At 43.6% G+C, this 27030-nt stretch overlaps 1 protein-coding gene across 1 annotated transcript in view; it reads left to right on the top strand.

Moving 5' to 3' along the window:
- Positions 1 to 27030, top strand: part of LOC146857429 (cornifelin homolog) — a 31358-nt gene extending 4328 nt beyond the window's left edge. The window contains exons 3-5 of the mRNA XM_085647926.1: positions 3831 to 3967; positions 13135 to 13233; positions 26646 to 27030. Coding sequence (XP_085504052.1) covers positions 3831 to 3967; positions 13135 to 13233 — 236 coding nt within the window. The 3' untranslated portion in view covers positions 26646 to 27030. The remainder of the gene's footprint in view (positions 1 to 3830; positions 3968 to 13134; positions 13234 to 26645) is intronic.

Consider the following 27030-nt stretch of genomic DNA (forward strand, 5'->3'; position numbering starts at 1 on the left):
TGGGAGAGCATAAAGCATGCAATTACAGTGCTCAATCAATTAAGGTACAAACAGCCTCCGTGATGAGGGGGCCAAACCCTAGTTTCCTATGACAATTAGATTACAGGATAAATATTGTTTCTACAACAAGGAGAGCAAAAACCAAACCCTGGCATGCAGTCGCGGTGCTCAATCGAACTAAGCACGAGCAGCCCTTGTAACGAGGGCGCCAAACCCTTGTGTCCTTTGTGGCACAAAGGATCACAGGGCCTAAACTGTGTGATCAGAGATCATCATAAAAAGCACCCATCAATTGTACAAGCAAACCCCAGGCGCTGCCCCAGGTTTATGTGATTAGGTAAATCTGGGGCAGCATCAAAATCCATGGGTGTTGCATGGGAAAACTCACCCCAAAGCCCATGGGCCTCCTCCTTGACACCGAGTTAGGCATGGCAGCGACATGCGCTGCTTTGCCTTACTCCATTTCTATGAGTCCATGAAGAGCCATGCAGGGTGGCTTTGCATTGCCTCATAGTTATGATTGAGTGGCTTGCTCTGTCTGAGCGTCAAAAAAGTGACGCCCCTCAGAAATAAGCCCCCCAGGCCGCTGAGTGCTCTAAATTGTGTTTATTTGTAGGGGTGCATTCCAGGGTTGGACTGGGGAAGAAAATGGGCCTAAGCACCAAAATAAATGTGCCCCCCGTTAGCGAGTCAAAAAGCAAACAAAAGTTGCCTATATTTGCAAATTGGGGCAGTTTTGAACTTGTAAAGACACGCTGTACAGGTGTTTTACAAAGAATGGCAGATTGCATGCATTTATGCTTGCTGCATGCACTGATTGTGGTGATATTATCAGGGAAATCAACAGTATAAACCAGCCCACCAGCCCATAAAACAGGCCCACAGACAGCCAAAAAACACGACCACCAGATTGCCCTATGGGCCAGTTCGACACACGTGTTTTTGCCTAGCCGCAACACGTCGCTTCAAAGATAGAGACTGTCCCAATATAGGGAATGTGCATTATGCATTCAGTACCTTGCGATGGCCATAAGGAAGGGGTATGTTTCAAGGTTTGCTCAGACCTATATGCCTATCTGATCAGCCTATTTCCTCACCTATTGATGAGCTGAAGTGCCCCTCTAGTCTCCAGCCTTACTCTGGCTGTGCCCCCAACTCTTGCTCCCCTTTGAGTGTCATGACCTTTTGCAGTTCTCTTTCTTAGCTATCCACCACTTGCACTTTTGCTGCTTATTCACATTTCAAGTCCTCAAATCTTCGTAGATTGTAAGCACAGGCACCTGTACCAGCGCTATGGATCTAGGGATAAACTGATGGAGAGAAAGATAACTCTACTGCTTGGGTGCACCAAGGAAGGCGGCTGCATGGAAGAAAATGAAATTATAGAGACCTAGAATTTTTTTCTTTAATCAGATAACATTTTTGGGAAATAAACAGTTACCGGGTTTTTTTGGTCTGGCAGTTGATACACCTTCAGGTGTTTCGCCAGACCATTGTGGTTAAAAAAATGCATCATACACATACAGAGAGAGGCCCTTCATCAGCATCCTTCATTCATTGGTCTGTTTAATTATGATTCGCATTTTGCTTTTACCCACCACAGCATACAGCATGAAACAGCGGGTCAGCCTACTTTATCCACTTTACATTGAGTGAAAGCATAAAACCTTTGCACATTGTTCACATCTGACTAAAAATAGTTCCTTATTCTTCAGTGTTAAACATTGTTGAAAGTTTGCTTTTTATTATATTTTTCATGCACCTCAGGTGCCCAGTTAAATGGGGATTTATTTTCCGTTTTATTGTTTTTAAAACCGGAAAAAATGCATAACACGATTAAAGGCTTGTTACTTAAAAATACAATTTACTAGGAAACGAGCCACCACAGTGAATGTATTTTTCATTTAAAATTTGTACTGCAAGCAAATGCCAGCCTTCTTCAGGCGGTGCTATATTTTCTTTGTTTTTGCTTTTTGTTCGTGGCTTGCAAAAAAATACCAAATTAACCAACACATCAGCTTATCAAGGCCAGACCTATTGGCTTTGACAATGCTTATTTGATTTGGAAAATAAACTGGTAAAGTCTCTTGAAAGGTAAATGTGACTTGGAAGACTTTATTGAAAACCTTCCACAATGTGGTCAAAATTCAAGATAAATGTAGGAATCCCAAACAACAGCTCTTACCACTTTCCATTTTCTATAGCAGGATCCTTTTTGTACATAGAAACTACAGAACCTGCCTCTTTTTGTGATTTCAGTACTGGAGGGCTTCAGGGTTGTATGGCCACAACCATGAAAGGCAGCAAAGAAATCCGAATAGGTTTATATACGTTTTCCAATATAATGTGTTTTCAGATATAGTCTCTATCTAGTGTTTATCAATTCATTGTAGCACAGTGTTTATATGATTTATGACATGTTTCTTTAGGAGGGTAGGTGATCTTTTAAAAAATATTTCTCCTTTTTTATGGAGAAGGTCTTCATTGCAGGCATGCAAAAGGCTTCTAGAGGTGGGGCAAGATGAGCCTTCCCCCACCCTAGAAGTGCTTCAAAGGAACAGACAAGTAGGAAATATGCCGAATTTCACTAGGGAGCCTTGCTCCCACAAGTGAGCACCATATAAGTGAATTATTGTAGAACAGTTTCTGTCCAGAAAAAAATCTTGTCCAAACCAAGGTGCAACAGAACATCAACGTTCTTTTCAGGGAGTGGGGATCAGGCAGATCCTAAAATAGACTGGGAGGCAACAGGAAGTGCAATTGACAAGTGGCAGATCCTGAATTATTTATCTTGCAAGTTCAGCGTGCCTTGGAATTTACATTGGCCGCTAGGAGTTCTGAGATGCAGCTTTGTGTTCTTTTCTAGAATGTTTGTAGCACCATTTAGGTCTAGTCCCTGGAGGCAGCATTCAAGTTATTGTGCTTATGGCCTTGAAGAGCTGCCTCTAAACCAGTTCTAGGAAGGAGTGCTGATGGAATAAAAATGTTGCCCAACATTTTTCATGACTGAGGTTCATCCCTGCTTCTGGGAGGATAGGCCTGTGAGTGGCTAAGTAACAGTGGTGGCTTTAGTGACCTTCTATATAGCTGTTGAGGCATACTCTCAATGTAAACTTCACACAGCCTATATACACCACTTCACTTTGCACTGTGGTTTCACAAATTTCAAAAGGCTCCAGTGTTTGCTATGGAAGGAAACTAATACACAGAGAACTTCAATCTCCAGGTCGATAGCTGTTGGTTAGCTTCACCACAGGCCAGACATGAATGAAAGTATCTTTGTTGATGGACTCCAATAAGAAAAGAGCCTGCAAGGGATCATCAGGAGGCAACAGTGCTTGTCCACCGTGTTTCAGTCAAACAACTTTATTCGGTCAATCGACCATAAAAGGTCAAAAAGAACAATAGCACCAGGGTCAAAGCATCTTATCGCAATAAAAGCTATAAACCAGCAATCACATAATTACTATACTCCCGCATCACAAGATACAGAGGATAAAAAGTCATGGGCAATAAAAAAATCAATTTTCCTAAAACTCATCATAAAAGACCCTGTCCTCCATGTTTATAGGTAGGTGTTTGTGGGCGCATGCCGATCCATGTGGTTGGCATGTGCCCCACAAAGGGTAAAAAGCACTGTATACATACTTCAGTACTGTACAGCAAATTGGGCTCAGAAAGACCAAGAAATTTGTAAAAGATCATACAGGTCTTTCACCTGGAAGTGGGTTTAAAACTGTATCTCTTAACGTTCAAATGTAATCTAAAGCCGAGAGTATCCTTTGACAACCTAAGAGTATGCTGCTATGTTATGTTTTTCTTTTTTCCAGGCTGCCTTGGGATGTGCTGTCCGACCATCCTAGGCTGTTATGTGGCACACAAATACGGGGAGCCCTTCCTGCTTGGCATTGCCCCTGGGGGTTTGACTGCCCTGCGGACCCACATGCGCCTCTCTTACGGAATCAGGGTAATGTGACTTTTTATACATTTAATATAGATTCCATAGGTGCGGTGAGACGCTTTCTTTAACCACATAAATATTATCCATGTGTGACAAATATAAGTAGAATGTTTGGCGCCAACAATGGCCGATCTTCACGTAGATGTTTAGAATGTGCTACGTCCTTATTGTCAACTTACTTTGATTGAATCAAAACCTTGTGATATGGAAACTGGACAAAGTGCTGGTTTAAGGTGAAACACCCTCGTGTGGGTTGTGAATGTGTGATATCTGAGGTTATTTGATCACGAAAAAGATACATTTGAATATATTCAGAATTTGATTTAGCGGGTGAAGAAAATAAATAGCTACTGGTTATTTGTTCACAACTTGGTCAAATATATTGAAAGCTGTTAATGTTTATAATTTTTAAAGTGCATGACTTCCATGAAAAGGCTCCCCGGCGCTTCCAACAAAACATAACTGAGACAAATCGGGAAAACTTAGAACAGCCAAGGCTTCCATTTCTTTCTACAAGCTGCTTCAATAGGACAGAGTCGTGGATCAGTGGGAGGGAATTCCAGAGTTTTGCATCCAGGAAACAAAAGGCTCTTCCTCCTGTCTAGTTTTCACCACCCTAGGTACTCAGGCAAATATGCAGTTTGAGGACCCCAAAGCTCCTGTAGAGATGTGGTTTGGTTTGAGCAGATGGCTAAGAAAGATTGGGCCAGTATTGGCAAATGCACAAAAGGTGAAACAAAAGCCCTGAATGTAATGCTCTTTCCAATGTGCAACCAATGGAGATTAGCGAGATGAGAGAAAAACATTGATGTTTTGGAACACGTAGTAGCAAATGTGCAGCTACATTTTGAAAAAAATAGAACTAAAAAACTGAACTAAACTAAAAACAATGATTGCCGAAAAAAATGGATTCTAATAGTTTAATGTGGATTTGCTGAGTGTAAATATTGTTGTAGAAGTAGAATAAATCAAATCTAGCATTTTCTCCTCCATGAGAATTAGCAAATTTCTTCCAAAAAAATGAACATTTAGTGAAACTCAGACAAAGGAGAAAAGATTGTAATCCACTAATTTCCGTGTAAATTCTCAGCACTGACAAAAAAACTGTAGTATATGGATTTTTTGGGGCTGCAGAATCCTGAAAGGAAAGTACATTTTGTGTGCAAACTCAGTAAGGTTGATTCTCCATTCCACAATATTTCCATTTAAAATCCCTAATAAGCTTCATTTTCTAACTGAAAATAATTTGAAATGTCTTTATTGGACCTAAAAAAGGGCTTCTGAACCGACTATTGATCTGAACTAGTATGTGTCAGTCACCCATAGGGCACGCGCCTGTTGTACTGGGACACATTTTTAGAGGCTTCCTTATTTTGGCAAATACCCCAGTTTTCCACAAAGGTCAGTAGGTTTCTGGTAGAATTATATAATTTTTATACCCTAGATTTCTGTCTTTTTGGCAAGATATAACGTGACTGTGTGGTGTGAAGATTACTATGCCCAAAGAGTGCTCTGAACTGTGTCTTAGCATGACTAGTTTAATCGTGCTTGTCTTACTTAACATATTGCTCACATTGTTTGTAAGAAATTATATGCCAAAGTCTTTTCAAATATCAATGTCAAATATGTCATGATGTCTGGCTGAAACCTGTCGGTGAATGTCAAACATCTTTGAGTGAGGCCTTTCCTTGGCCACTGGCCATCAGTGACACGTGAAGTGACAACCTTTCTAGATCATAACATTATTAGGAGCTTTTTCTTGGAATCACTGAATCTAAAAAGTGGGTGTTTTTCTCAGTGGTAATTTGCCTATCCTTAGTTACTGATTGAGCCTAAATCACTTCAGGAAAGAATTGTACATGCTTTTGGGAAGTTGGCTAGTAGTTGTATGATGATAAGGAGAACACCTTCTCTACTGCAAAATCTGTGTCAGTGTACTTCTTTGCTGCCCATGTCCTAAGGTTCCTTCAAAAGAAGAATAAAACTGCATTGAGCAAATGGTAAAAGTATGTTAATGAAATAATGCAAATGTAGAGTAAAACATTGGGAAAAAATAAATGGACATTAATTTGAAAATTGATGCATTTCTAGCATTACCTATATTTAATAGATTGTATGAATTTTTTGTACCAAAATGCTACCCAGAAACAGTAGCTAGAGGTGCATTAAATAGCATATGACATAGTTGACACTGGTTTCTATTAACGTTATAATCATAATGTGCATTTACAGTCCATTCTTGGTTACACACCCATTATCAATATGTATTTTATACATGCCATATACACTATAACCAGCTTAATCGTATTTTGTTGTTTTTCTTATCAACAGTGCAGATATTTTCATACATTTATAAATAGTGCTTGAAAAAAGTTAGATATTTAGCAGTCAGAAAGACAAGAACATTTTTATGCAAGCATATAAGCACAATGACGGTCTTAAGCTGGGATTCGGGGATGCCAGCTGTCTCTGTTTTAGTTAATTAAAAGGTTCTGCTCTGCTACTTAACACAGGCTTTCTTCAGGATATCGACATGGGTACATATTAATTAAGAAAAAGCCTCTAGCTCTGCTGGGCCATGAACCAGAGCCTCTCGGGGGATGTGGCTAAACATTTAGAGCATTACTTTGTCCACGGTTTTTTAGCTGATTGGGAAAGGGTTACTTGTGAAGTCTTTCAGTTGCGAAATACCGACTGATTTCGTTCCATCAAGAATTAACTGATTGCAACTGCCTTTGCAATTCTTGCAATGAGTGTGGTCGTGCAGCGTGTTGGGGGTGTCAGTTCCTTCCTGTCAATCTGATGACATGCAGTAATTCCAGTAATTTGTAAAATGGCTGAAATGGACAAAAGCCTGCAGTAGACTCTGTTGGACATTTGCCTATAACTATTTCACAAGGTGTATTGAATGTGGGCACTTATGAGTCATCCAGAGAGGCTGAATGGTGGTCAGATCATCCAGCATCTTTCAAACAGGTCAAGGCCTCTGAAGGCCTGTGGACTTTGGGAGGAGACTTCGTGGTCCAGATTCACAAAGGGCCTCCAGCCAGCACTCGTGGTGGAGGCTCAGCTGTCGTGTGAGAGTCCATTGAGCCCCAAGTGTGGAGACTCCCTCGTTCTCAAAGTGACTGACCCTTTGCCAGCTGGATCAGCCTTTCAGGCACACCCACATGTCTGTAAATCTCTTGATTTCTCCATACACAATCTCAACTTCTGATGGTAGGTGGCAGCTCAAAAAAAGACAGCAGCATTTCTAGACTGGATGCTGAAAAATACCACTGCCGGTTCTTATACCCCAGACAACAAGTTGAAGTTCTCCTGGCCCTTAAATAGCAGGAACTGTTGTTAACCAAGTTAAAATGGAGTTCATTGGGTAGTGGAATGGAGTTCATTATGCAGTGGAATGGAGTTCATTATAAAGTAGAATGGAGTTCATTATAAAGTGGAATGGAGTTCATTATGTAGTGGAATGGGGTTCATTATAAAGTGGAATGGAGTTCATTATAAAGTGGAATGGAGTTCATTATAAAGTGGAATGGAGTTCATTATGTAGTGGAATGGAGTTAATTATGTAGTGGAATGGAGTTCATTATGCAGTGGAATGGAGTTCATTATAAGTGGAATGGAGTTCATTATGTGCTGGAATGGAGTTCATTATAAAGTGGAATGGAGTTAATTATAATGGGGAATGGAGTTCATTATGCAGTGGAATGGAGTTCATTATGAAGTGGAATGGAGTTCATTATAAAGCGGAATGGAGTTCATTATAAAGGGGAATGGAGTTCATTATAAAGTGGAATGGAGTTCATTATGCAGTGGAATGGGGTTCATTATAAAGTGGATTGGAGTTCATTATAAAGTGGAATGGAGTTCATTATAAAGTGGAATTGAGTTCATTATAAAGTGGAATGGAGTTCATTATGTAGTGGAATGGAGTTAATTATGTAGTGGAATGGAGTTCATTATGCAGTGGAATGGAGTTCATTATAAAGTAGAATGGAGTTCATTATAAGTGGAATGGAGTTCATTATGTGCTGGAATGGAGTTCATTATAAATTGGAATGGAGTTAATTATAAAGGGGAATGGAGTTCATTATGCAGTGGAATGGAGTTCATTATGAAGTGGATTGATAGGTTATTCCAGTTCAAGATTCGAACCTGGAGCTCAATACACTCTGCTATCTTAGGCTTTGACCATCTCACACTCCTCTCAAGGGGTAGTAAACGTTATATTAATGCAATGTATGCACAATTTAAAGACCCACCCTAGCTTACTGAAGAAGTGGGCGCGGCAGGGTTCGTTATGCCGCCATTTCCCAATTCACTTGGTTTGACAACGTGCAACCTATGTCTGGTGTGATTGTTTTCATCATTTCTCCTTCTATTTCCTTTTTCTGCACCACAAACTCGTTCACTATTTTATTTGAGGAAGTGGTATGAGCTGATGCAAGGAGAGGGACAGAAAGGAATGTGCTTGCAGTCTGTCCTAATAAGCACGTAAGAAACTGTATTCAGAACAAACCGTCTTTGTCTAACAGTTTTTTCTCCGTTCATCACTTTATCAATGGGGCTGCATACAATTTTGTGAACTAATTTCAACTCCTGAAATGAGAATTAAATCAGAGGAGAAAGAAAGTGCAATCTCTAAATACTGAGGAGCAGCGCAGGTGCTGTTTTGCACGTAGCGTTACAGCAAACAAATGATAGACGGAATGCTGACAATGCAAACATTCTCCCCCAGTCAAAAGATCTGGGTTAAATCCATCGTTCTTTTGCCCACTATGCCACCCCAGTTTGTACCCAGCCATATGCAAATCAGTCTTGACCCTGTGCCCCATGGGAACAATCCAGACCGAACTGCCAGGCCAGGTCCTCCCTGGACCGAAAAACAAGCATCCTGGGACCGGTTTCAGGGTATGTCACCCTTCTTCAGCCAGGCTAGCTTAAATCCAGTGGGACGGGGTCCTGGGCTCACTGTGCCACTGGAATCAAGCTATCCTGGCTGAAGAGGGATGAAACCCCGAAACCGGTCCTAGGATGCTTGTTTCCGGTCCAGGGAGGACCTGGCTTGGCAGTTCGGGCTGAACTGTTCCCATGAGGCACAGGGTCAAGACTGATTTGTATATGGCCAGGTCTAAACTGGGGCGGCATGGTGAGCAAAAGAATGATGGATTTAACCCAGATCTCTTGACTGGGGTGAATGTTTTGATTTGTTCTGTATTCCGTCCATCAATTGTGTGTCTTTTGCTTTCTCGCCCTAAGTGCGCCAGGTATGCCCAGACGTAGGTACTGGGCTCACTGTGCCACTGGAATCAAGCTATCCTGGCTGAAGAGTGGTGAAACCCCGAAACCGGTCCTAGGATGCTTGTTTCCGGTCCAGGGAGGACCTGGCTTGGCAGTTCAGGCTGAACTGTTCCCATGAGGCACAGGGTCAAGACTGATTTGAATATGGCCAGGTCTAAACTGGGGTGGCATGGTGAGAAAAAGAATGATGGATTTAACCCAGATCCTTTGACTGGGGGTGAATTTATTTTGATTTGTTCTGCATTCCGTCCATCAATTGTGTGTCTTTTTTTTTGCATGTAGCGGCAGAGATCTGCTGACTGCACTTCCTTTCCTCCTCTGATTCCACTTCCTGTTTCACAGGTTGAAGGCGATTTTCAAGAGGATGTCTGAAGGGAAAAATTGCCAGTAGCTAAACTAGTGTTAGTATAAAAGCAAAATGCTATTTTTGGGAAAACATATTTGTTTCTGTATTGGTTTGTCAGAAGGCAGTTGGATACCAAAGATGAGAAACAGCTTGTAATAATTGAATCAGAATTGTGCAATAATGTAGGAACATCAACGGCAGTGCTTCATTTGAGCCGGTGGTTTCAGGTGCTCAGCACCGGCACTTAATAATGAACACTGGAAGTTATGACAGTCTGCCACAGGGTGGCGCTGTCTGTGTAAGTTAAAGATGAGCTGAGCAACAGCTTTGTATTCATTCAATATACATTAAAAACGATTTCTGCCGTCCAACCCATTCTTAAAGCTTTGGGGGCCTGGAATAGTCTGAATTATCGCACTTGTAGGAGAATTCTGGTTAATGGTTGTGTGGGCATTGTTGTTGGCAGCGTTGGCATGAGTAATGGGTGATTACAACTCAAGCGACCTCCTGACAAGAGCCCAGGCACATATTTTATTACAAATTAAGCACTGATGAATGGTAACGCAACAGTAAAAAATTCTCCACTTACTAGAGATATCTTTGGGGACTAGGAATCTAAATGTTAAAAAATCACATGAAATGCTAAACGGTAAGTAACATATATACTTCAGGAAGGCAGCTATTATAATGGCAGTAGCAAATAAAATAAAACATCAGCGGACCTATAAGAGGCCATCTTAACAGACAATGGCACCAATGTTTAGTGGCTGCATTGTTTTCTTATTCAATGTGAAGCTGTGGCTTCTAATCTCGACTTCACCACTTAATGACAATAACGTGTGAACCTGATCGATTCTTTTTGTTGTCCTACACTTAACTGTTCTTATCTGTCACCCAGGGATCTTTTAGTTATATGCTTACCCTGCATTAAACACAGTATAAGCAAACTGAACCTTAACATTTATTGTAAAAAAGGGTTCTTGATTATGGGCAGTTTTGCTATCCGTTCATCTCTCAAGGTTTTATTGGTATTGAAATGATATATACAAGGGGTGTCCACCGTAGGTCCAAATGGCACCGATCCTTGCAAAGGTTTCTGATTAATAACCAACTATGAAAGTGCTTTCCATTTAGATCAACTCTATGTGAATTTAGCTTATGTTGCTGTCCTGAAATCCTAGCATGGATCCTGTCCCCAGGATATAGAGTTGAAACTCCTGAATATACTAACATATTTTAACCCAGAATTACAGAGTAAAGAATTTAGGACCTGATGTACAAAAAGTAGGAACTGCGAATTCCAAATTGCGATTCTTACCAAATCGCAATTCCTTATGTAAGGTAACTTATGTTATGTTATGTTAATGGTTTTTATACCGCGCACAGCTGCCCCAGCAAAGGGGCGTCCTGGCGCCAAGAAAGGTAAACACAACATCACAAAATGCAGCAGAGTCAGTTGATTTTATTAAAAAGAAAAGTTTTGATGACACGTCTGAACCTGGTTAAATCTTCCAAAGCACAGATGTCATTAGGGAGAGCGTTCCAAAGCTTAGCGGCTACTACTCGGAAGGAGCGGCCTCCAATCCTGCTCAGCAAAAAGCGAGGAACAACAGCCAAATTCTGGCCCATCGATCTCAAAGAGCGAGAAGGGACATATGGAGTCAGAAGGTTCATGAGAATAGGTGGAGCCATGCCTTTCAAAATTTTAAAGGCCAGGCAGAGCACCTTAAACTCAATCCGCCGAGCAACAGGCAACCAATGGAGTGTTTGCAATGCTCTGGACACTGAGCAACGTTTGGGCAGCCCAAATATCGCTCTTGCGGCGGCATTCTGCACTTGTTGTAGCCGCAGAAGTTCAGCCTTGTTCGTGCCTGCTAGCAGAGCACTGGCATAATCTATCCTGGATAGTACCGAGGCCTGGACCACAAGCTGTCTAGTGGGGGCATCGAAGAATTTAAGCACCGGCCTGATGCCCCTAATAATGCCAAAACAAGAGGCAGCCACCCTCTTAGTCTGGCAAGTGAAGCTAAGTAAAGGGTCCAGCCAGACCCCGAGATTTTTTAACTCCATAGCAGGAGAGGGGATCATTCCTAACTCGGGGGGCCACCAGCTGTCATTCCAACATCCAGGTTGCTTCCCAAACACCATCATCTCTGTCTTCTTTGTGTTCAATTGGAGACAATTCTGGTTCATCCAATTGGCCACCGAGCGTAGCCCCATTCCTTGTGGGTCGCAAATTGACTTACCTCATGAATATTAATGCGGTACATCGCAATTTGCAACCCATGAGGAATAATTAGTGCAGAGAATGAGTTTTTATTCTTTAATCAATTGCTACACTGTATGAATCTGGATAATAATTGGGGTGAGTGACTATCATCTGAAGGAAAAATCACAACCTATGTCAGGATGAACCCTTAAAGTCAATAAATTAACTTAAGCTCATCCCCTGGTAGCTTTGGCACAGAACAGAGAGCCATTACAGTGATGGTGGCCTGCTGAGGTGAGCAGCCCACCTTGTCTGTGATTGCCTTTAAATAAAGCAATCTTTTTTTGTTTGTTTTTACATACAGCCTGTTTTCCTTAACCCCTTGCGTGCTGGGTGCCGTCCAAACCCTGCCCACTCTTTAATTCGCCCGCACAGCTGGAGAATTCGCACAGCGCGCAAGGGGTTAAAGACAAACGGGATGCGTTTAAGAAGAAAAAATGAAACTTTGAAGTTTCAGTTTTTAAGAGTAGGCACTGGTCCGCAGCACCATTGCCTGCTCTTAAAAATTATTTTTTTTAACATTCTCAAAGGTGAAGTGGTCATTTGCGAATGGATCACCATCAATTTTAAACTGGTGGTAAAGTATTACTGTTTGCAACCGGAATTCGGTCCCAAAACAGTTATACGGAAGACATGGCTTGGCAGTTCAGGCTGGACTGTTCCCATGAGGCACAGGGTCAAGACTGATTTGCATATAGCTGCGTCTGAACTGGGGTGGCGAAGTGAGCTAAAGAACGAGGATGGATTCAACCCAGATCTGTGACTGGGGGTGAGTGTCTGAAAAGTTTCAGCGCTCCATCCATCATCTCCTTGTGTTTACAGTAAACAGACAGCTCAGATTGTTTATGCTGGGCCCTCTTGTCCAGAGGAAAAGGTAAATTATAAGGATGTATTGGCCCTGACTTCAAACTATATGTCCTGAGCATCGGGTGATACGAAATCCTCACCTCTGATATAAGGGTCCGGGGGATGGGCATGCTGTCTGGGTATTCTAACACCTGGGCACTCTAGCACCTTTCTTAAGAAAGCAGTTCACATCATCTAATTCCTGACCAAATCAAACAAAGGCAAAGGTAAGAGCGAGCAACCACTGCCATTCGATCCAAATATATAAACAGAATGACCATTTGCCTCATTAGTCCATGTTTTTGCTTCATGTGATGTAAAATGGGAGAGTTTCAGTGTGCCGCCATGTGAATGGCATTCAGAACAGAATTTTGTAATACATTTTTCACTCTGTATTTGCTATCATAGGGGACTATCTGCAATGATGCCTTGTCGATGTGCTGCTGTGGCTGGTGTGAGATCTGCAGGATGGCACGTGAAATGAACAAGAGATCTGGAACGTATTAGGTAAGCGTGACCTCAAACCCTTCTTGTGCACCTGCTTCCCTTATATAGAACCTTTAAACAGTAGGGTTAGGGAAACTCCTTATGCATAAATATGGTAGCAAATCCTTGTTTATTCATATATTAGAATGAATGTAGACGTTTCAGTTTTTATAAATGTTGATTGACAATTCCGACTAACCAATCTTTTTTGTGAAGGTTTGTATATAAATTCAGTTAGCAATGCTAGCGGTGATAACTGAAATGCATGTGTATGGGGATTTGAAATCCCAAATGTTTATTTGGAATTTCCAAGTCACTTGACCTGCACTGGATTATAACTTTAGTCAAAGCCTTTAGCACTGCAGTACTAGTACATGGGTATTCCGAATTCCACTTTACCCGCCTACATCGGGATTTGCAGAGCTGGCAGCAAATATGTGGAGCGTAAAGAATCTCCCTAGAACTGCAAGTGAACACCATGTAAAACCATAACAAGGCTTAGCAAACAAGTGTGCATATCAGACACTGGCAGTGAGCCCTTAAGTAGGTTTTTAGGCGGGAGTCAGGCCACAGGGTGAGGTGACTAGCACTTTGAGTTAATGCCCCTCACGGTGAATAGAATTTGCAAATTGCAAAGTGGTCCTATATTTAGTCCACATGTTTTACCTTTGAATGGCTTCCGTACCTTTTAGGGTGAGGTCTCGTGCCAGTGATTACGTGTGTTTCCCTCAAATTTGTGATGATTTACCACAGTAAACCATACACTGGCAAAGGACCTGAAAGTCAGTCGTTAGAGCAATGAACCTATGGAGCACATGTGGTGGTCCAATGTGTCTGAGACCCCCAATGTTTTAAAATACTGATTTAATAAGACCTCCTGCACTCAATCCCATTTTATCAGAGAATTTGTGGATTTTTTTATTCAAGCAACTAAAAGCACAGGAGAGGCATTGAGAACAATTCTACTTTTTATGCTGGAAATCCATTGTGGCAAAAAAAGGGAAATGCACAGCATGCACACACATTTAAATGTAATCAAGTGCAGTTTGTATCCAATTGGATCTTCTATTGGAGGAGGGGAGAAAAGTGTGGCTTCTACATGAAGTATACTACCAGGGACATGGAAGTATTAACCTGAGAAACAAAAGGACTTACTGATATTCATTTTGAACAGCAGATACTTGATAAAGACATAGGAGACATTGCCATGTTCTATAGTTAAATGCATTAACTCCCAAAGTTCATTAATTAAATGCATGAAATGTGATTTGTATGGACACGTGACATCCAGAGGGAGACAATGGATTGGCTCTAATCCAAATAGTGACATTATGGACATGCTCAGCCAGAGAATTGATTCTGACAACATGATCAATTTTATTGAAGGGCTCATACTGGCAAAGAATGCAAAACATGGCAAATTTATTTGGTTTGCTTCACATATCAGGTCAATGGGGAGGGAAACCATGACTGGCTATTCATCTCCATCTCATCTAAAACCCATCTGGAAAGCGTTCAAAGGGTTTTATTAGATGAACACCTGGAATAAAGACCTTACAGTAGATTAGCAGGATAGGGCAGATTAAAGATGAACCTGAAATTGGACCCGTCTGACTCATACAGTCAAGGTTCTTCAGTAGAAATCATATGGAGGCTTTTTCAAAATCTGATTGAGCTTGGCCACAGATATGAGAGCTGGTCCTGAACTCACACCGCAGTTCATTGCCTAGAGTATGGACAACAAATCGTGAATCGATAATCGTAAATTGCCGATCTCAAACGTTTGGGGTGCGGACAATAATTTGAAAGTTCCTAACAGATAAAAGAGTAAAGCTGCCCACAATACTGTTCATCATTTGAGCAGCTTTGTAAAAAGGAGTACTTTGAGGAAAAGACAATGATTCACTAATTATTTCTTTGCCAATTGGACTGATTTTAGGAGAAGCAAAACACACCAGTAGGTGGCAGAGCTCCTGCCTGCAGAAGCCCTCTGAAAAATGAAAGGGCAGCATGATTGTAAATAGTTTTCTTGGGGGACGAGTGGCCTTTAGAGTAAACTTAATGTGATGCACTCTCGTCTCCTGCTGGATCAACGTGCCACGGCAATGCAACTGTCCAAGACAACCAAGTTTAGTTTCATGAGCAGAAGGGGTGACTGAATCCGAGTTTTGTTTAGCCTTCTGGTCTGGCTTCATTGGCTGCAGGACAAGGGGTCATTGTTTACTTCTGGTCCACGCTGCTTCCAGGTTTTGGCTATTACCAGAATGTGTGAACGGCCACTATCCGCGCCACCAGTAAAAAGTGAATTTGATAGATGATCCTCAGTAGCTGGAATCAAAACTGATTTTCATGAATGCATCACCAATTTACAATTGATCTGGGGCTTGTCAATCATCATTGTTCAATATAGATAAAAAGACTGTCTCTGACAAAGATAGCATTAAATGTAAGTCATTGAGAATGGGAATGGAGCAGCATCAGGTGACTGAAGGTGTCCATATTAGCAAACAGTTTTTTGTTGTTGTTTTCTTTTCTAAGGATGAGTCAGAGCTATCAACTCATACATGAATGGTAACAATGTTTAGCTGGACCATAAAGTCTGATATCAGGGCTCTACAAATAACCAATCTGCATAGCAGACAAAAGAGTAGTAAAAATGAACAACTGTCCATGGGAGAGCAGAAGCAGCTCACAATATTCTTGCAGCTGTTGCCAAGTTCCAAGCACACCAACAGACATGCAAATAAACCGAGTGATCTAGAATGCCATCATACATATTGACAGTAAGATTTCCATGATGCAGCATGAATGTGTGCACATGTCTGTGTGGCCAATCTGTGTAAGCATGTACGGATGCCATGATTATTGTATAGGCCATGCCAAAATTCAAATTCATACTTTCAATATGTACTTTTATATAGCTCAGTTAGGCTTGTGACTATACCTTGGCAACAAGAAAAATGATAGGCTAATCATTATTCCAACACACTGCGATGCCTCACCTGCGTGGCCCCACAAAGTGAGGGGAGCACAGCAGCGGCCTATGCAGGTAAGAACAGTGGGGCGGTGGGGCCGGGTTGGCGGGTGGGATTCGACAGACGACCATGAGGGAAAATTAAATAAATAATTATTTTTCCCTCCTCGTCGTCGTCTGTCGAAATTCCCCCCAACCGGGCCCACCGCTCTTAGCTGCACGGGCCGCGGCTGGGTGAGCATGGCACAAAGCATTATCTTTTCACTGCAGCCTAATCTAGTAAGGGGAGTGATGCCGCCCCCTGCAATTCTACTGTAAAATATACAATGAAAGTCAGTGGAACATGCTAATAACATGTTTCTGTATTTGTTGCAGGCTCCAGCTTCCTACTCAATTGTAAAAGAATGCGCACTCATGCATTCTTGTTGATATTGAAGTGAACAAATGACCATTATACTGCTTAAAAAGTGGATTATTGTCCACTGTGTCTCTTTATCACATACCAAATATATGTATGTACCAGTAATGTAAGTTGTTGCACTTTTTTGTTCCAAAACAATCCTTAACCTAAACATTCATTGGCAATACCAGTTGGTCTGGCGTTAAGTTAGTAACGTACGCATTGTAACATATGACAGTGATATAGTATCGTAAATTTTGATGCGGTCTCTGAAATATGGCTGAGACTGTATTGTATGGCCTTCCTCACTTACATGCAGTAGAGGGTTTGTGATGCAATAAGACACACATCAGCAACTGTTGTTTTTCCATTTCATAGCACTGTATCGGGAGTTAATGTTGCCTAGTTTGATGCTAGTGAATGTATTGACACCTGAAGTATAAGAGGTTGAGTTGGCCATGCCAGAATTTGACATGCAGATCTGTAGATTACAACGGACGTCTGCAATAATGCTGGATTCACTGAACCATCAGACCGACAGAACAGGCTGATACTGAAAACAGGAGCTTGACATCTTTCAGCATCATCTCCAGAAGATAGAATCCGCCCATCCCTCCCCAGAAACAACTGGTGGACCTGTGCACCTCAGCTGAAGAAGCTGGAGCTGCAGGAGAGAGAGAGGTAGTTAGACTCAAAACTGAGCCTGGTGGCCCTGCTTGAGCAGATGAGACCTGCTTCTTTAACAAAAGGAGAAGATTCTTATACTGCAAAATGCGGTGGTCAGTATTTACTTCTGGTTCACGCAGCTTCAAGGGAGCTAGGACTATTGGCATAGTGTATTGTCTTTGGAAGTCCAAATAATTCCTCCAAACCATTTGCTGAAGACGGTGAAACTCCAGGGGCAATGGCCTCACCGCAGACTTGCATCATCGTTGTGTGGACACTGTTGCGGGTAGGCTGCTAGGGGTATATCATGGGGCACTGCAGAGGGAGAAACTTCCGGACACCATGTGGGTAGCAGTGGTCGTGATGATACCAAAACCGGACATGGGCCCAACTGGGGCATCCTCATAAAGGACCCTTTGTATGTTAAACATAGATGTTAAAATCCTTATTGGTATACTGGTGGCTCGCCTGCTGGGCCACCTCCCAAACAAACAAACAAAAACATTGCTGGCAGGATATCCATGGCTTGAGTGTGTGCATGTCACAGAATCTGAAGGTGGTAAATACTGATGTACAAGTTTTTGAACTAAATATCTTGTGCTGTCACTTGTACCACTGCTGGCTTTGTTTTAGAGACATTTATACTTCCGAGCCTGTACTAAAAATAACTAAAACAGTATTCTTTTTTAGATAAAGTTGTTTGGAGTCTTATGTTGTCATATGTTCTGTACGGAAGAAACATTTCTGTCCACCTGATACCGTGTGCAGAAGGTGTTTGCGGTGTCTGTGGTGTGTCTAGGATTTGTGGCCTACACGGATATGTACTTGTGTATCTGCACCTGTATATATCTGTGTGTGTGTGTGTGTGTTAGTATTCAAGTACTTCTGCACATTTTTAAGGCAGCCCTTTTAAGAAGGCTCATCCAGGAATCAAAGAATAAGCCCTACTGCACAATAAATCGTGTGTCTGTTCTACCTTATACATGCCATGGCATTAAAAGGGTAGTGCCTTGCTGGCAACCTAACAAAGAAGCGCTTCCTTAGGGCTATACTTACACTCACCCCACAGCCATCAATCACTGGCATCACCAGTCAGGTGATCCTGTTAATAAACAAAAGCCGGGCGCACAAGTCCGAGGCCAGTTTTACCAACGTACCACTGGTGTCTGTCTGACTCATTATTGAGCATGTGGGCCTAGGGCCACCGATACCACATTGGTGATGAGGCGCAACAACCCCTCCCGCTACCTCAGGCGGGCCACGATGAGGCATCAACTGGAGTGCAGCCCACCTCGTATCGAAAGTGGTGAGATTCTTCGCCTGTGTTGGTGGGAGAGGAATTGCAGCACGTAAAGGCCTGTGCGCATGGGGTCTACAAGCCGATAAGACCCTGTGAATGATCTATTTCCTGGTCAAGATCGCTCTCCTATCTCTGGTAAGTGGCCTGCTGTGGCACTGCGTCACCCCATGAAGACCAGCAGTGAAGCTTTGTATCACCCCATAGATGGAGAAGGGCCCCACTCTGCCCATGTGAGGCCCTGCATGGTGAGGAGGTGAATCACTGCAGCTGAAGGAGTCCAGAAGAGCTCCCAGCGACCACCAGGCAAGGCGACGCTGCTCAGCTGAAGAGACTGCCATCTCAACTATCCTGGAAGACTGGAGCCTTGTTGCGTTGCTGTCATCTCACAGCGTCCCATGTGGTCACCTCTGAGAGCGCAGGCAGGGCAGACACACAGCAGCCCCTCCACAGGGAAGAAGTGCCCCTCGCCAACACACACTAGTGACAAAGAGGGCCCAGCAAGAGCCTACAGGCAAGTTTTAAATACTGGTGTGGTTCAGGTCGGTGGCTGCTACAGGGCACGTGTGATTCGCACAACAAAGAAAGAAAAAAAGAACAGGCAGGTGGCAACAGAGTGAGCCACTTGCCACCTCCCAAGCACCCATTGGTTCCTAAAGGGGTGGATACTGCATTTTGTTCCTTAAGTACATTATTACCTGCCTGTACCATGGGTAAAGAAAGGGGGCGAACCATGCATTGTGCACCCTACTGCCCAACAGCATAGAGTCCCCCAGCCAGGTGCAAAGAGAAGCACAAGAGCTGAGCAATCCCTGATCGCAACATATTGGACACAAAGAGAAAGAGTAATAAAATAAACACTGTTGACACAACAAAGGAAAGCACTACGGTCCAACTGCGCCGCTACCACCAACCAGTAGCCAGAAGGCTACAGAAGCAAGGATTGAGCTACCTTCACCTCAGCCCACAAACATAGAGGAGTGGGCAGCGCTGGGGCACTACCTATCTGAGGAGCTGCAGCGAGCAAAAACTGGGCCACTATCTTCCCGGCCTCACAGTTGTCCAGCTGAGACCCCAGGAGAATAAGAGAGTAGAGAGATGCATGACCCAGCTAGGGCGAGACTAGAAAAGTAGCAGCTATGCCTATGGTGCAGCCAGAGCGCTGCCAGAGGGCGCACAGGCACTGATCAGTGGCACAGTGTGTATGCCATTCCATCAAGGCATTCCAGCATCTGGCGTCCTGACACTGGACTGCTAACATCCAATTACCCCCCCCCCCCCCACCAGGAGGTGAGGAGAGGGTCAGGGGCATCAAGAGGCGCAAGAGAGAAGAGTGCTTAGACTCTGCTTCGCCCCCGATGTAGGATAGGAGGTATCACAGGCTGCCACCCAACAAAGATCCTGGATTGCACACCTCCCCTCTGCAGCTATCTATAGGAAATGAAACTTAGATCCTCTAAGAAGGCCTGGCAGACATGACCCCAGTCAGGACGAGGCCCAGAAAAAGTCAGGCTGGACTGAAAGAAGAAAGAAAGCACACTGCACCAGAAACTCTGGTCTAGACTCCAGGGCCCCATTGACCTGCAACCTCAAGGAACACTGTGCTACCCCCACAATTACCATGACTGATGACTGCATAGCCTCAAGGCGCAAGCGCTACACCATCCAGAGAAGGTGAGACCGAAGTAATGCTTGCCACTGTTCACGAAGCAGAAGTTCCAAGAATGTCCCAGAAGAGGTAACGTGATGCATGACCGGATGCCTCACAGCACTAGAGAAGAAGAAATGGAGAATGGGATCAGAGACTGCCCTGATTATCCTCAAGCCGGAGCCCAACACCTGAGGCCAGTGGCTAAACTGCCAGTATGCTTCCAGAAGGTCTAGGGCTTCTTTGCACCAGTGTTCATGTCCTATCTCACACCAGGTTAAATTATGAATGTGAGCGGAGTTGTCCTGTTGCAGCCAGCCTCACCAGCCCATGCATCCACTGCTGTTCTGCTGATTGACTCTAGAGGCTGATACACTCTGTGGTCTCCAGTTTCGTTTATTCTGGTTCCACAGGTTGGACCTATTGTACTTTCTTTTGGATTTTGGGAGAGTCCTGCTTGATACATGACGAAGCAGCCTCTCCTTAGGGCTGTAAATACACCCACTCCACACCCATCCATCACAGGGGTCACCAGTCAGGTGACACTATTGATAGCTTTTCTGTTGCAGAATCCATTTATAAAGTGGTTTCCAGCTGGGAGACACAGAGGCTGGAAGGGAATGTGTACATTACTGATACAGGGGCTTCCATTACATTTGGCAGTCTGGGAGAGGTACAGAATACTGCAAATATCATTTTATCATCTTTCATTTTCACATTACCGAGACCCAAAACTCTTTCGTTCTGTGTGGTACATATGTAACTTGAGAACCACACTCTGAAAATCGCCTCTCGACACTAGATGGTAAAGCGGCTTTGTGAGTTAAAAGCTCACTGCTGACGTTTGGGGGAACCCGATGATCATATGATGGATCTGGGTCCTTTCAGCCGTCAGAGGATTATGCATAAGAGTTCTGCTTTTGAACACAAGACCCATTGTGACATAATGCCAGGGGCTATGCAAAACTCATAACCTGTGATTGTAAGATTTGTCTACATAACACTTTTTATTTACTTTCAGTCCCACGTCCGCAGCTGAAACTGTTTCCTGCAGTTCTTTGTACTTTGCTGAGCGTGTGTTGTGCAGTTTATGACAAAAGAGCAAACTGAAAACAGTCAACATCAATCCACTAGAATTTGAAATTGTGGAAATTAAAGTGAAAGTTCAAAGACCTGTCTGCACATTCCAGTACTTTATCGTGCTTTAAGTGCCAGGTATTCTGCTCCAGTCGAAACTCTTTATCAAATCAGTCTTATAAACATATAAATACTCAAAAAAATATTTTTGTCAAAAACGAAATACAGCGTGATTGTTCAGCATATTCCCAAAAAGCTCATTTGTAAACATGTTTCCATTTCCAATAGATACAGGACAAAAGGACCATGGAGTGATGGCCTACAGGCTGTTAGAGATTCTAATCACCCATCCCGCAAAGATGGACTGTGCGGGTGCTCTCATCACCTTTGATAGACCGTGCATCATGATGGTACAGCAATCATAAATGTGGAGATTCTCCTCGCAATCCACTGGGCTTTGAGTACTCTCCACACAGATGGTGCGTGATCTAAAAACTCAGTCCACGCTATGGGCCAGATGTTCCACTGTTTTTAGCAGTCACAAATGGAAAATTGGTCCGTTTGTGATCGCTAAAAAGCGTTGCGGTATGAACAAATCCTATTTTGCAAGTCAGTGACTCGCAAAATAGGGTTTACGAATCGCTATTAGGAAGGGGCGTGCCAAGGGCATCCCTTCCTAATAGTAAGTCGCACTCGCATGTGAAATTGTTTTGCGACCGCATTTGCGGTCATAATACACTTGCAATTTACCACCTACTTCAAGTAGGTGGTAAGCCACTCGCAAACAGAAAGGGGTCCCCAAGGGACCCGTTCCCTTTTGTGAATTGTTGCAAAAATAGTTTTTAAGAGCAGGTAGTGGTCCCCTGGATTCCTTTAAGGAAAACGGTTTGCAATTGAAAAAAAAGAAGTTGTTTTTTTGAAAAAGCACAAACATGGGGTCTGCTGTACCCAGCAGGCAACCATCCCTGTGTTTGTAGGCCTTACTCAAAGGGTTGCAAATTGCGACTTGCATCGTGAATAATAATGAGGCCGATCCTTCGCGACCTATTTGAGAATCGCACACAGTGTCTCAGACACTTTTGTACATTCCATTTTGTGAGTCACAATTTGCGACTTGCAAAATAGACTGCTTATACATCTGGCCCTATGCTTAATGAGCACCGCCTGCATTTTCTCTGCATTGAGATGGCGATATATATATATATGTAAATATATAAATATATATGTTAGCTCAGAGGTTGCCCCACGTGTGAGAGGCACTCGGTTCACAGCGCTGAGGTGCAAGCCCTTCGTTAGATATGGTCGGCTTGCGTGTGCAGGAAGAATTAAAACAGTGGTTCCGTGCCTGACGCGTTTCGAAGTAAAGTCTTCTTCATCAGAGGCTTAGGCGGAATCATGACGTGCTCGGTCACTCCCTTCCTTTTATGTCCAATGTCACGCCCATAATTGGCAGCTCAAATGAGACTGTGAGTTGCATTTCGGGAAAGGTAGTGCCGTAAATTATTTACCACAAATGGATGCACTGATTTGCTGTTAGAAGAATTTCAGGCACTGGATGTGCCCCTGCAGACGTGTCCGACCTCAATCCTGCGCTCTGAACCCACTAAAAGGATCGGTGGATACCATTCCTCGTGGCCCCCTTGCTTCATTTGCGGGGGGTGGTGCACTCTCGGCGGCAGGGCCGCCGCCTAATATGTTAGCTCAGAGGTTGCCCCACGTGTGAGAGGCACTCGGTTCACAGCGCTGAGGTGCAAGCCCTTCGTTAGGTATGGTCGGCTTGCGTGTGTAAGAAGAATTAAAACAGTGGTTCCGTGCCTGACGCGTTTCGAAGTAAAGTCTTCTTCATCAGAGGCTTAGGCGGAATCATGACGTGCTCGGTCACTCCCTTCCTTTTATGTCCAATGTCACGCCCATAATTGGCAGCTCAAATGAGACTGTGAGTTGCATTTCGGGAAAGGTAGTGCCGTAAATTATTTACCACAAATGGATGCACTGATTTGCTGTTAGAAGAATTTCAGGCACTGGATGTGCCCCTGCAGACGTGTCCGACCTCAATCCTGCGCTCTGAACCCACTAAAAGGATCAGTGGATACCATTCCTCGTGGCCCCCTTGCTTCATTTGCGGGGGGTGGTGCACTCTCGGCGGCTGGGCCGCCGCCTAATATGTTAGCTCAGAGGTTGCCCCACGTGTGAGAGGCACTCGGTTCACAGCGCTGAGGTGCAAGCCCTTCGTTAGGTATGGTCGGCTTGCGTGTGCAGGAAGAATTAAAACAGTGGTTCCGTGCCTGACGCGTTTCGAAGTAAAGTCTTCTTCATCAGAGGCTTAGGCGGAATCATGACGTGCTCGGTCACTCCCTTCCTTTTATGTCCAATGTCACGCCCATAATTGGCAGCTCAAATGAGACTGTGAGTTGCATTTCGGGAAAGGTAGTGCCGTAAATTATTTACCACAAATGGATGCACTGATTTGCTGTTAGAAGAATTTCAGGCACTGGATGTGCCCCTGCAGACGTGTCCGACCTCAATCCTGCGCTCTGAACCCACTAAAAGGATCGGTGGATACCATTCCTCGTGGCCCCCTTGCTTCATTTGCGGGGGGTGGTGCACTCTCGGCGGCTGGGCCGCCGCCTAATATGTTAGCTCAGAGGTTGCCCCACGTGTGAGAGGCACTCGGTTCACAGCGCTGAGGTGCAAGCCCTTCGTTAGGTATGGTCGGCTTGCGTGTGCAGGAAGAATTAAAACAGTGGTTCCGTGCCTGACGCGTTTCGATGTAAAGTCTTCTTCATCAGAGGCTTAGGCGGAATCATGACGTGCTCGGTCACTCCCTTCTTTTTATGTCCAATGTCACGCCCATAATTGGCAGCTCAAATGAGACTGTGAGTTGCATTTCGGGAAAGGTAGTGCCGTAAATTATTTACCACAAATGGATGCACTGATTGCTGTTAGAAGAATTTCAGGCACTGGATGTGCCCCTGCAGACGTGTCCGACCTCAATCCTGCGCTCTGAACCCACTAAAAGGATCGGTGGATACCATTCCTCGTGGCCCCCTTGCTTCATTTGCGGGGGGTGGTGCACTCTCGGCGGCTGGGCCGCCGCCTAATATGTTAGCTCAGAGGTTGCCCCACGTGTGAGAGGCACTCGGTTCACAGCGCTGAGGTGCAAGCCCTTCGTTAGGTATGGTCGGCTTGCGAGTGCAGGAAGAATTAAAACAGTGGTTCCGTGCCTGACGCGTTTCGAAGTAAAGTCTTCTTCATCAGAGGCTTAGGCGGAATCATGACGTGCTCGGTCACTCCCTTCCTTTTATGTCCAATGTCACGCCCATAATTGGCAGCTCAAATGAGACTGTGAGTTGCATTTCGGGAAAGGTAGTGCCGTTAATTATTTACCACCAATGGATGCACTGATTTGCTGTTAGAAGAATTTCAGGCACTGGATGTGCCCCTGCAGACGTGTCCGACCTCAATCCTGCGCTCTGAACCCACTAAAAGGATCGGTGGATACCATTCCTCGTGGCCCCCTTGCTTCATTTGCGGGGGGTGGTGCACTCTCGGCGGCTGGGCCGCCGCCTAATATGTTAGCTCAGAGGTTGCCCCACGTGTGAGAGGCACTCGGTTCACAGCGCTGAGGTGCAAGCCCTTCGTTAGGTATGGTCGGCTTGCGTGTGCAGGAAGAATTAAAACAGTGGTTCCGTGCCTGACGCGTTTCGAAGTAAAGTCTTCTTCATCAGAGGCTTAGGCGGAATCATGACGTGCTCGGTCACTCCCTTCCTTTTATGTCCAATGTCACGCCCATAATTGGCAGCTCAAATGAGACTGTGAGTTGCATTTCGGGAAAGGTAGTGCCGTAAATTATTTACCACAAATGGATGCACTGATTTGCTGTTAGAAGAATTTCAGGCACTGGATGTGCCCCTGCAGACGTGTCCGACCTCAATCCTGCGCTCTGAACCCACTAAAAGGATCGGTGGATACCATTCCTCGTGGCCCCCTTGCTTCATTTGCGGGGGGTGGTGCACTCTCGGCGGCTGGGCCGCCGCCTAATATGTTAGCTCAGAGGTTGCCCCACGTGTGAGAGGCACTCGGTTCACAGCGCTGAGGTGCAAGCCCTTCGTTAGGTATGGTCGGCTTGCGTGTGCAGGAGCACATCCAGTGCCTGAAATCTTCTTTCATGAAGATATAAGAGTGAGTAACTAATTGAAACACTCGCGCAATCATTCAGGTCTTTAATTTGGAAACTTCAAGCTATAATAATTGACCTTGATTATAAGCGTTGTTTTATTGCCTGCCAACAGCATATGATTTTCACACTATGTGAAAACTACGAGTCTGTCTTCACATACACTTCATTTGTAGTTTAAAAAATCACGTGTGTAGTAAGTTAAATGGCCTCTAATAATGTATCTCTACGTCAGAGAACAAGGGTGCTACGCACTCGAAATGCGTTTGGCGAGCGGCTGATTGAGGAATAAAGAAATTTGCTCAAAACCACACAAGGCTTCGTTTTTCTTCCAACAATACTGGGGAAGACTTCAAAGATAATATATATATATATATATATATATATATATATATAGTAATAGAAATAGTCCAATCCGCTCTTCTCACGGCGGAGATGTAGGCACAGACCTCTCGCCTCCAATCCCAGAATAAGTCAGTCCACAACCAGAAGTGGGTAAAGCAAAGATTTAATACCCATAGTTGGAAAACAAAGATAGATTCGGACAAGTGTCCTCCATGACGCGTTTCGCTCCACGCAGGGAGCTTGATCACATAATATATATATATATATATATATATTTTTTTTTTTTGACACACCTCCATTGAAGTACAGGGATGCTTCACCATTGATGCACGCACTGCAGTAGAAATACTTAAGAAGTGAAGTAACACAACTGTTAGCCAATCAAATGCCAATAGAGAAGATGATCACCTTGGGGGATTATGCCGATTACATGAGCTCTAGCTAAATCTATAAAAACTCCTCCCTATTATATTTGTCAGAAAGTTCGCAAAGTAGAACTACATCCAACTTTACATGATATGGCGTCCTCATTAACAATGTCTCTATTGTCAGTTATTAGCAACAGAATTCTTCATAGGCGGGTTAACACAACTACTCTCCAACTAAATGCCAATAAAGACAATGATTTACAAAGAAGTGTTTGTTTATGAAAAAAATAATACTATTAAACACACACAGGCAAGGAATTTCCAACCCAGTTAATGTTATGTTTCTACTATGTATTTCAAATATGGTGAAACATTCATGTATTTCTATTTACACTGATCTATTTTTACCATCCTTGAAATCAATGTACTGTTCACGTCCTGTTGTTTTTGTGAGAATTCATTATTTTGTTTTATTTTGTAGGTTGGGAAGTGAAGCAAAAACCAAGACTTGACATTATGAGATGATATCTTCACTCAGCAGCAAGGAAATGGGAGGAAATGACAGCATCAAGAACTGTTATAGACCATGTCTTTATGGATTAGATGTTTTAGGAGCATGTGATTTGTAGTTTGTGATGTGTTATACATGAACATTGTTATTCTTTACTGTGTTACTTTTAACTGGCTCCTGTAATGAAACAATGGAAAGAGAAGACCTAAACCTCGCCTTTGTGTCCTTAATAGAATTAAACTTTCAGGCAGAACAACTAGGAAATTCTGCATTGAAACCTAATAGTGCCAATCTTAGCTACACAAAAGGGATTTGAAACAGATTGATGGATTCTGCAACTTCACACATTTTTACA

Source organism: Triturus cristatus, chromosome 3_2, assembly GCF_964204655.1.
Source record: "Triturus cristatus chromosome 3_2, aTriCri1.1, whole genome shotgun sequence".
Classification (NCBI taxonomy): domain Eukaryota; kingdom Metazoa; phylum Chordata; class Amphibia; order Caudata; family Salamandridae; genus Triturus; species Triturus cristatus.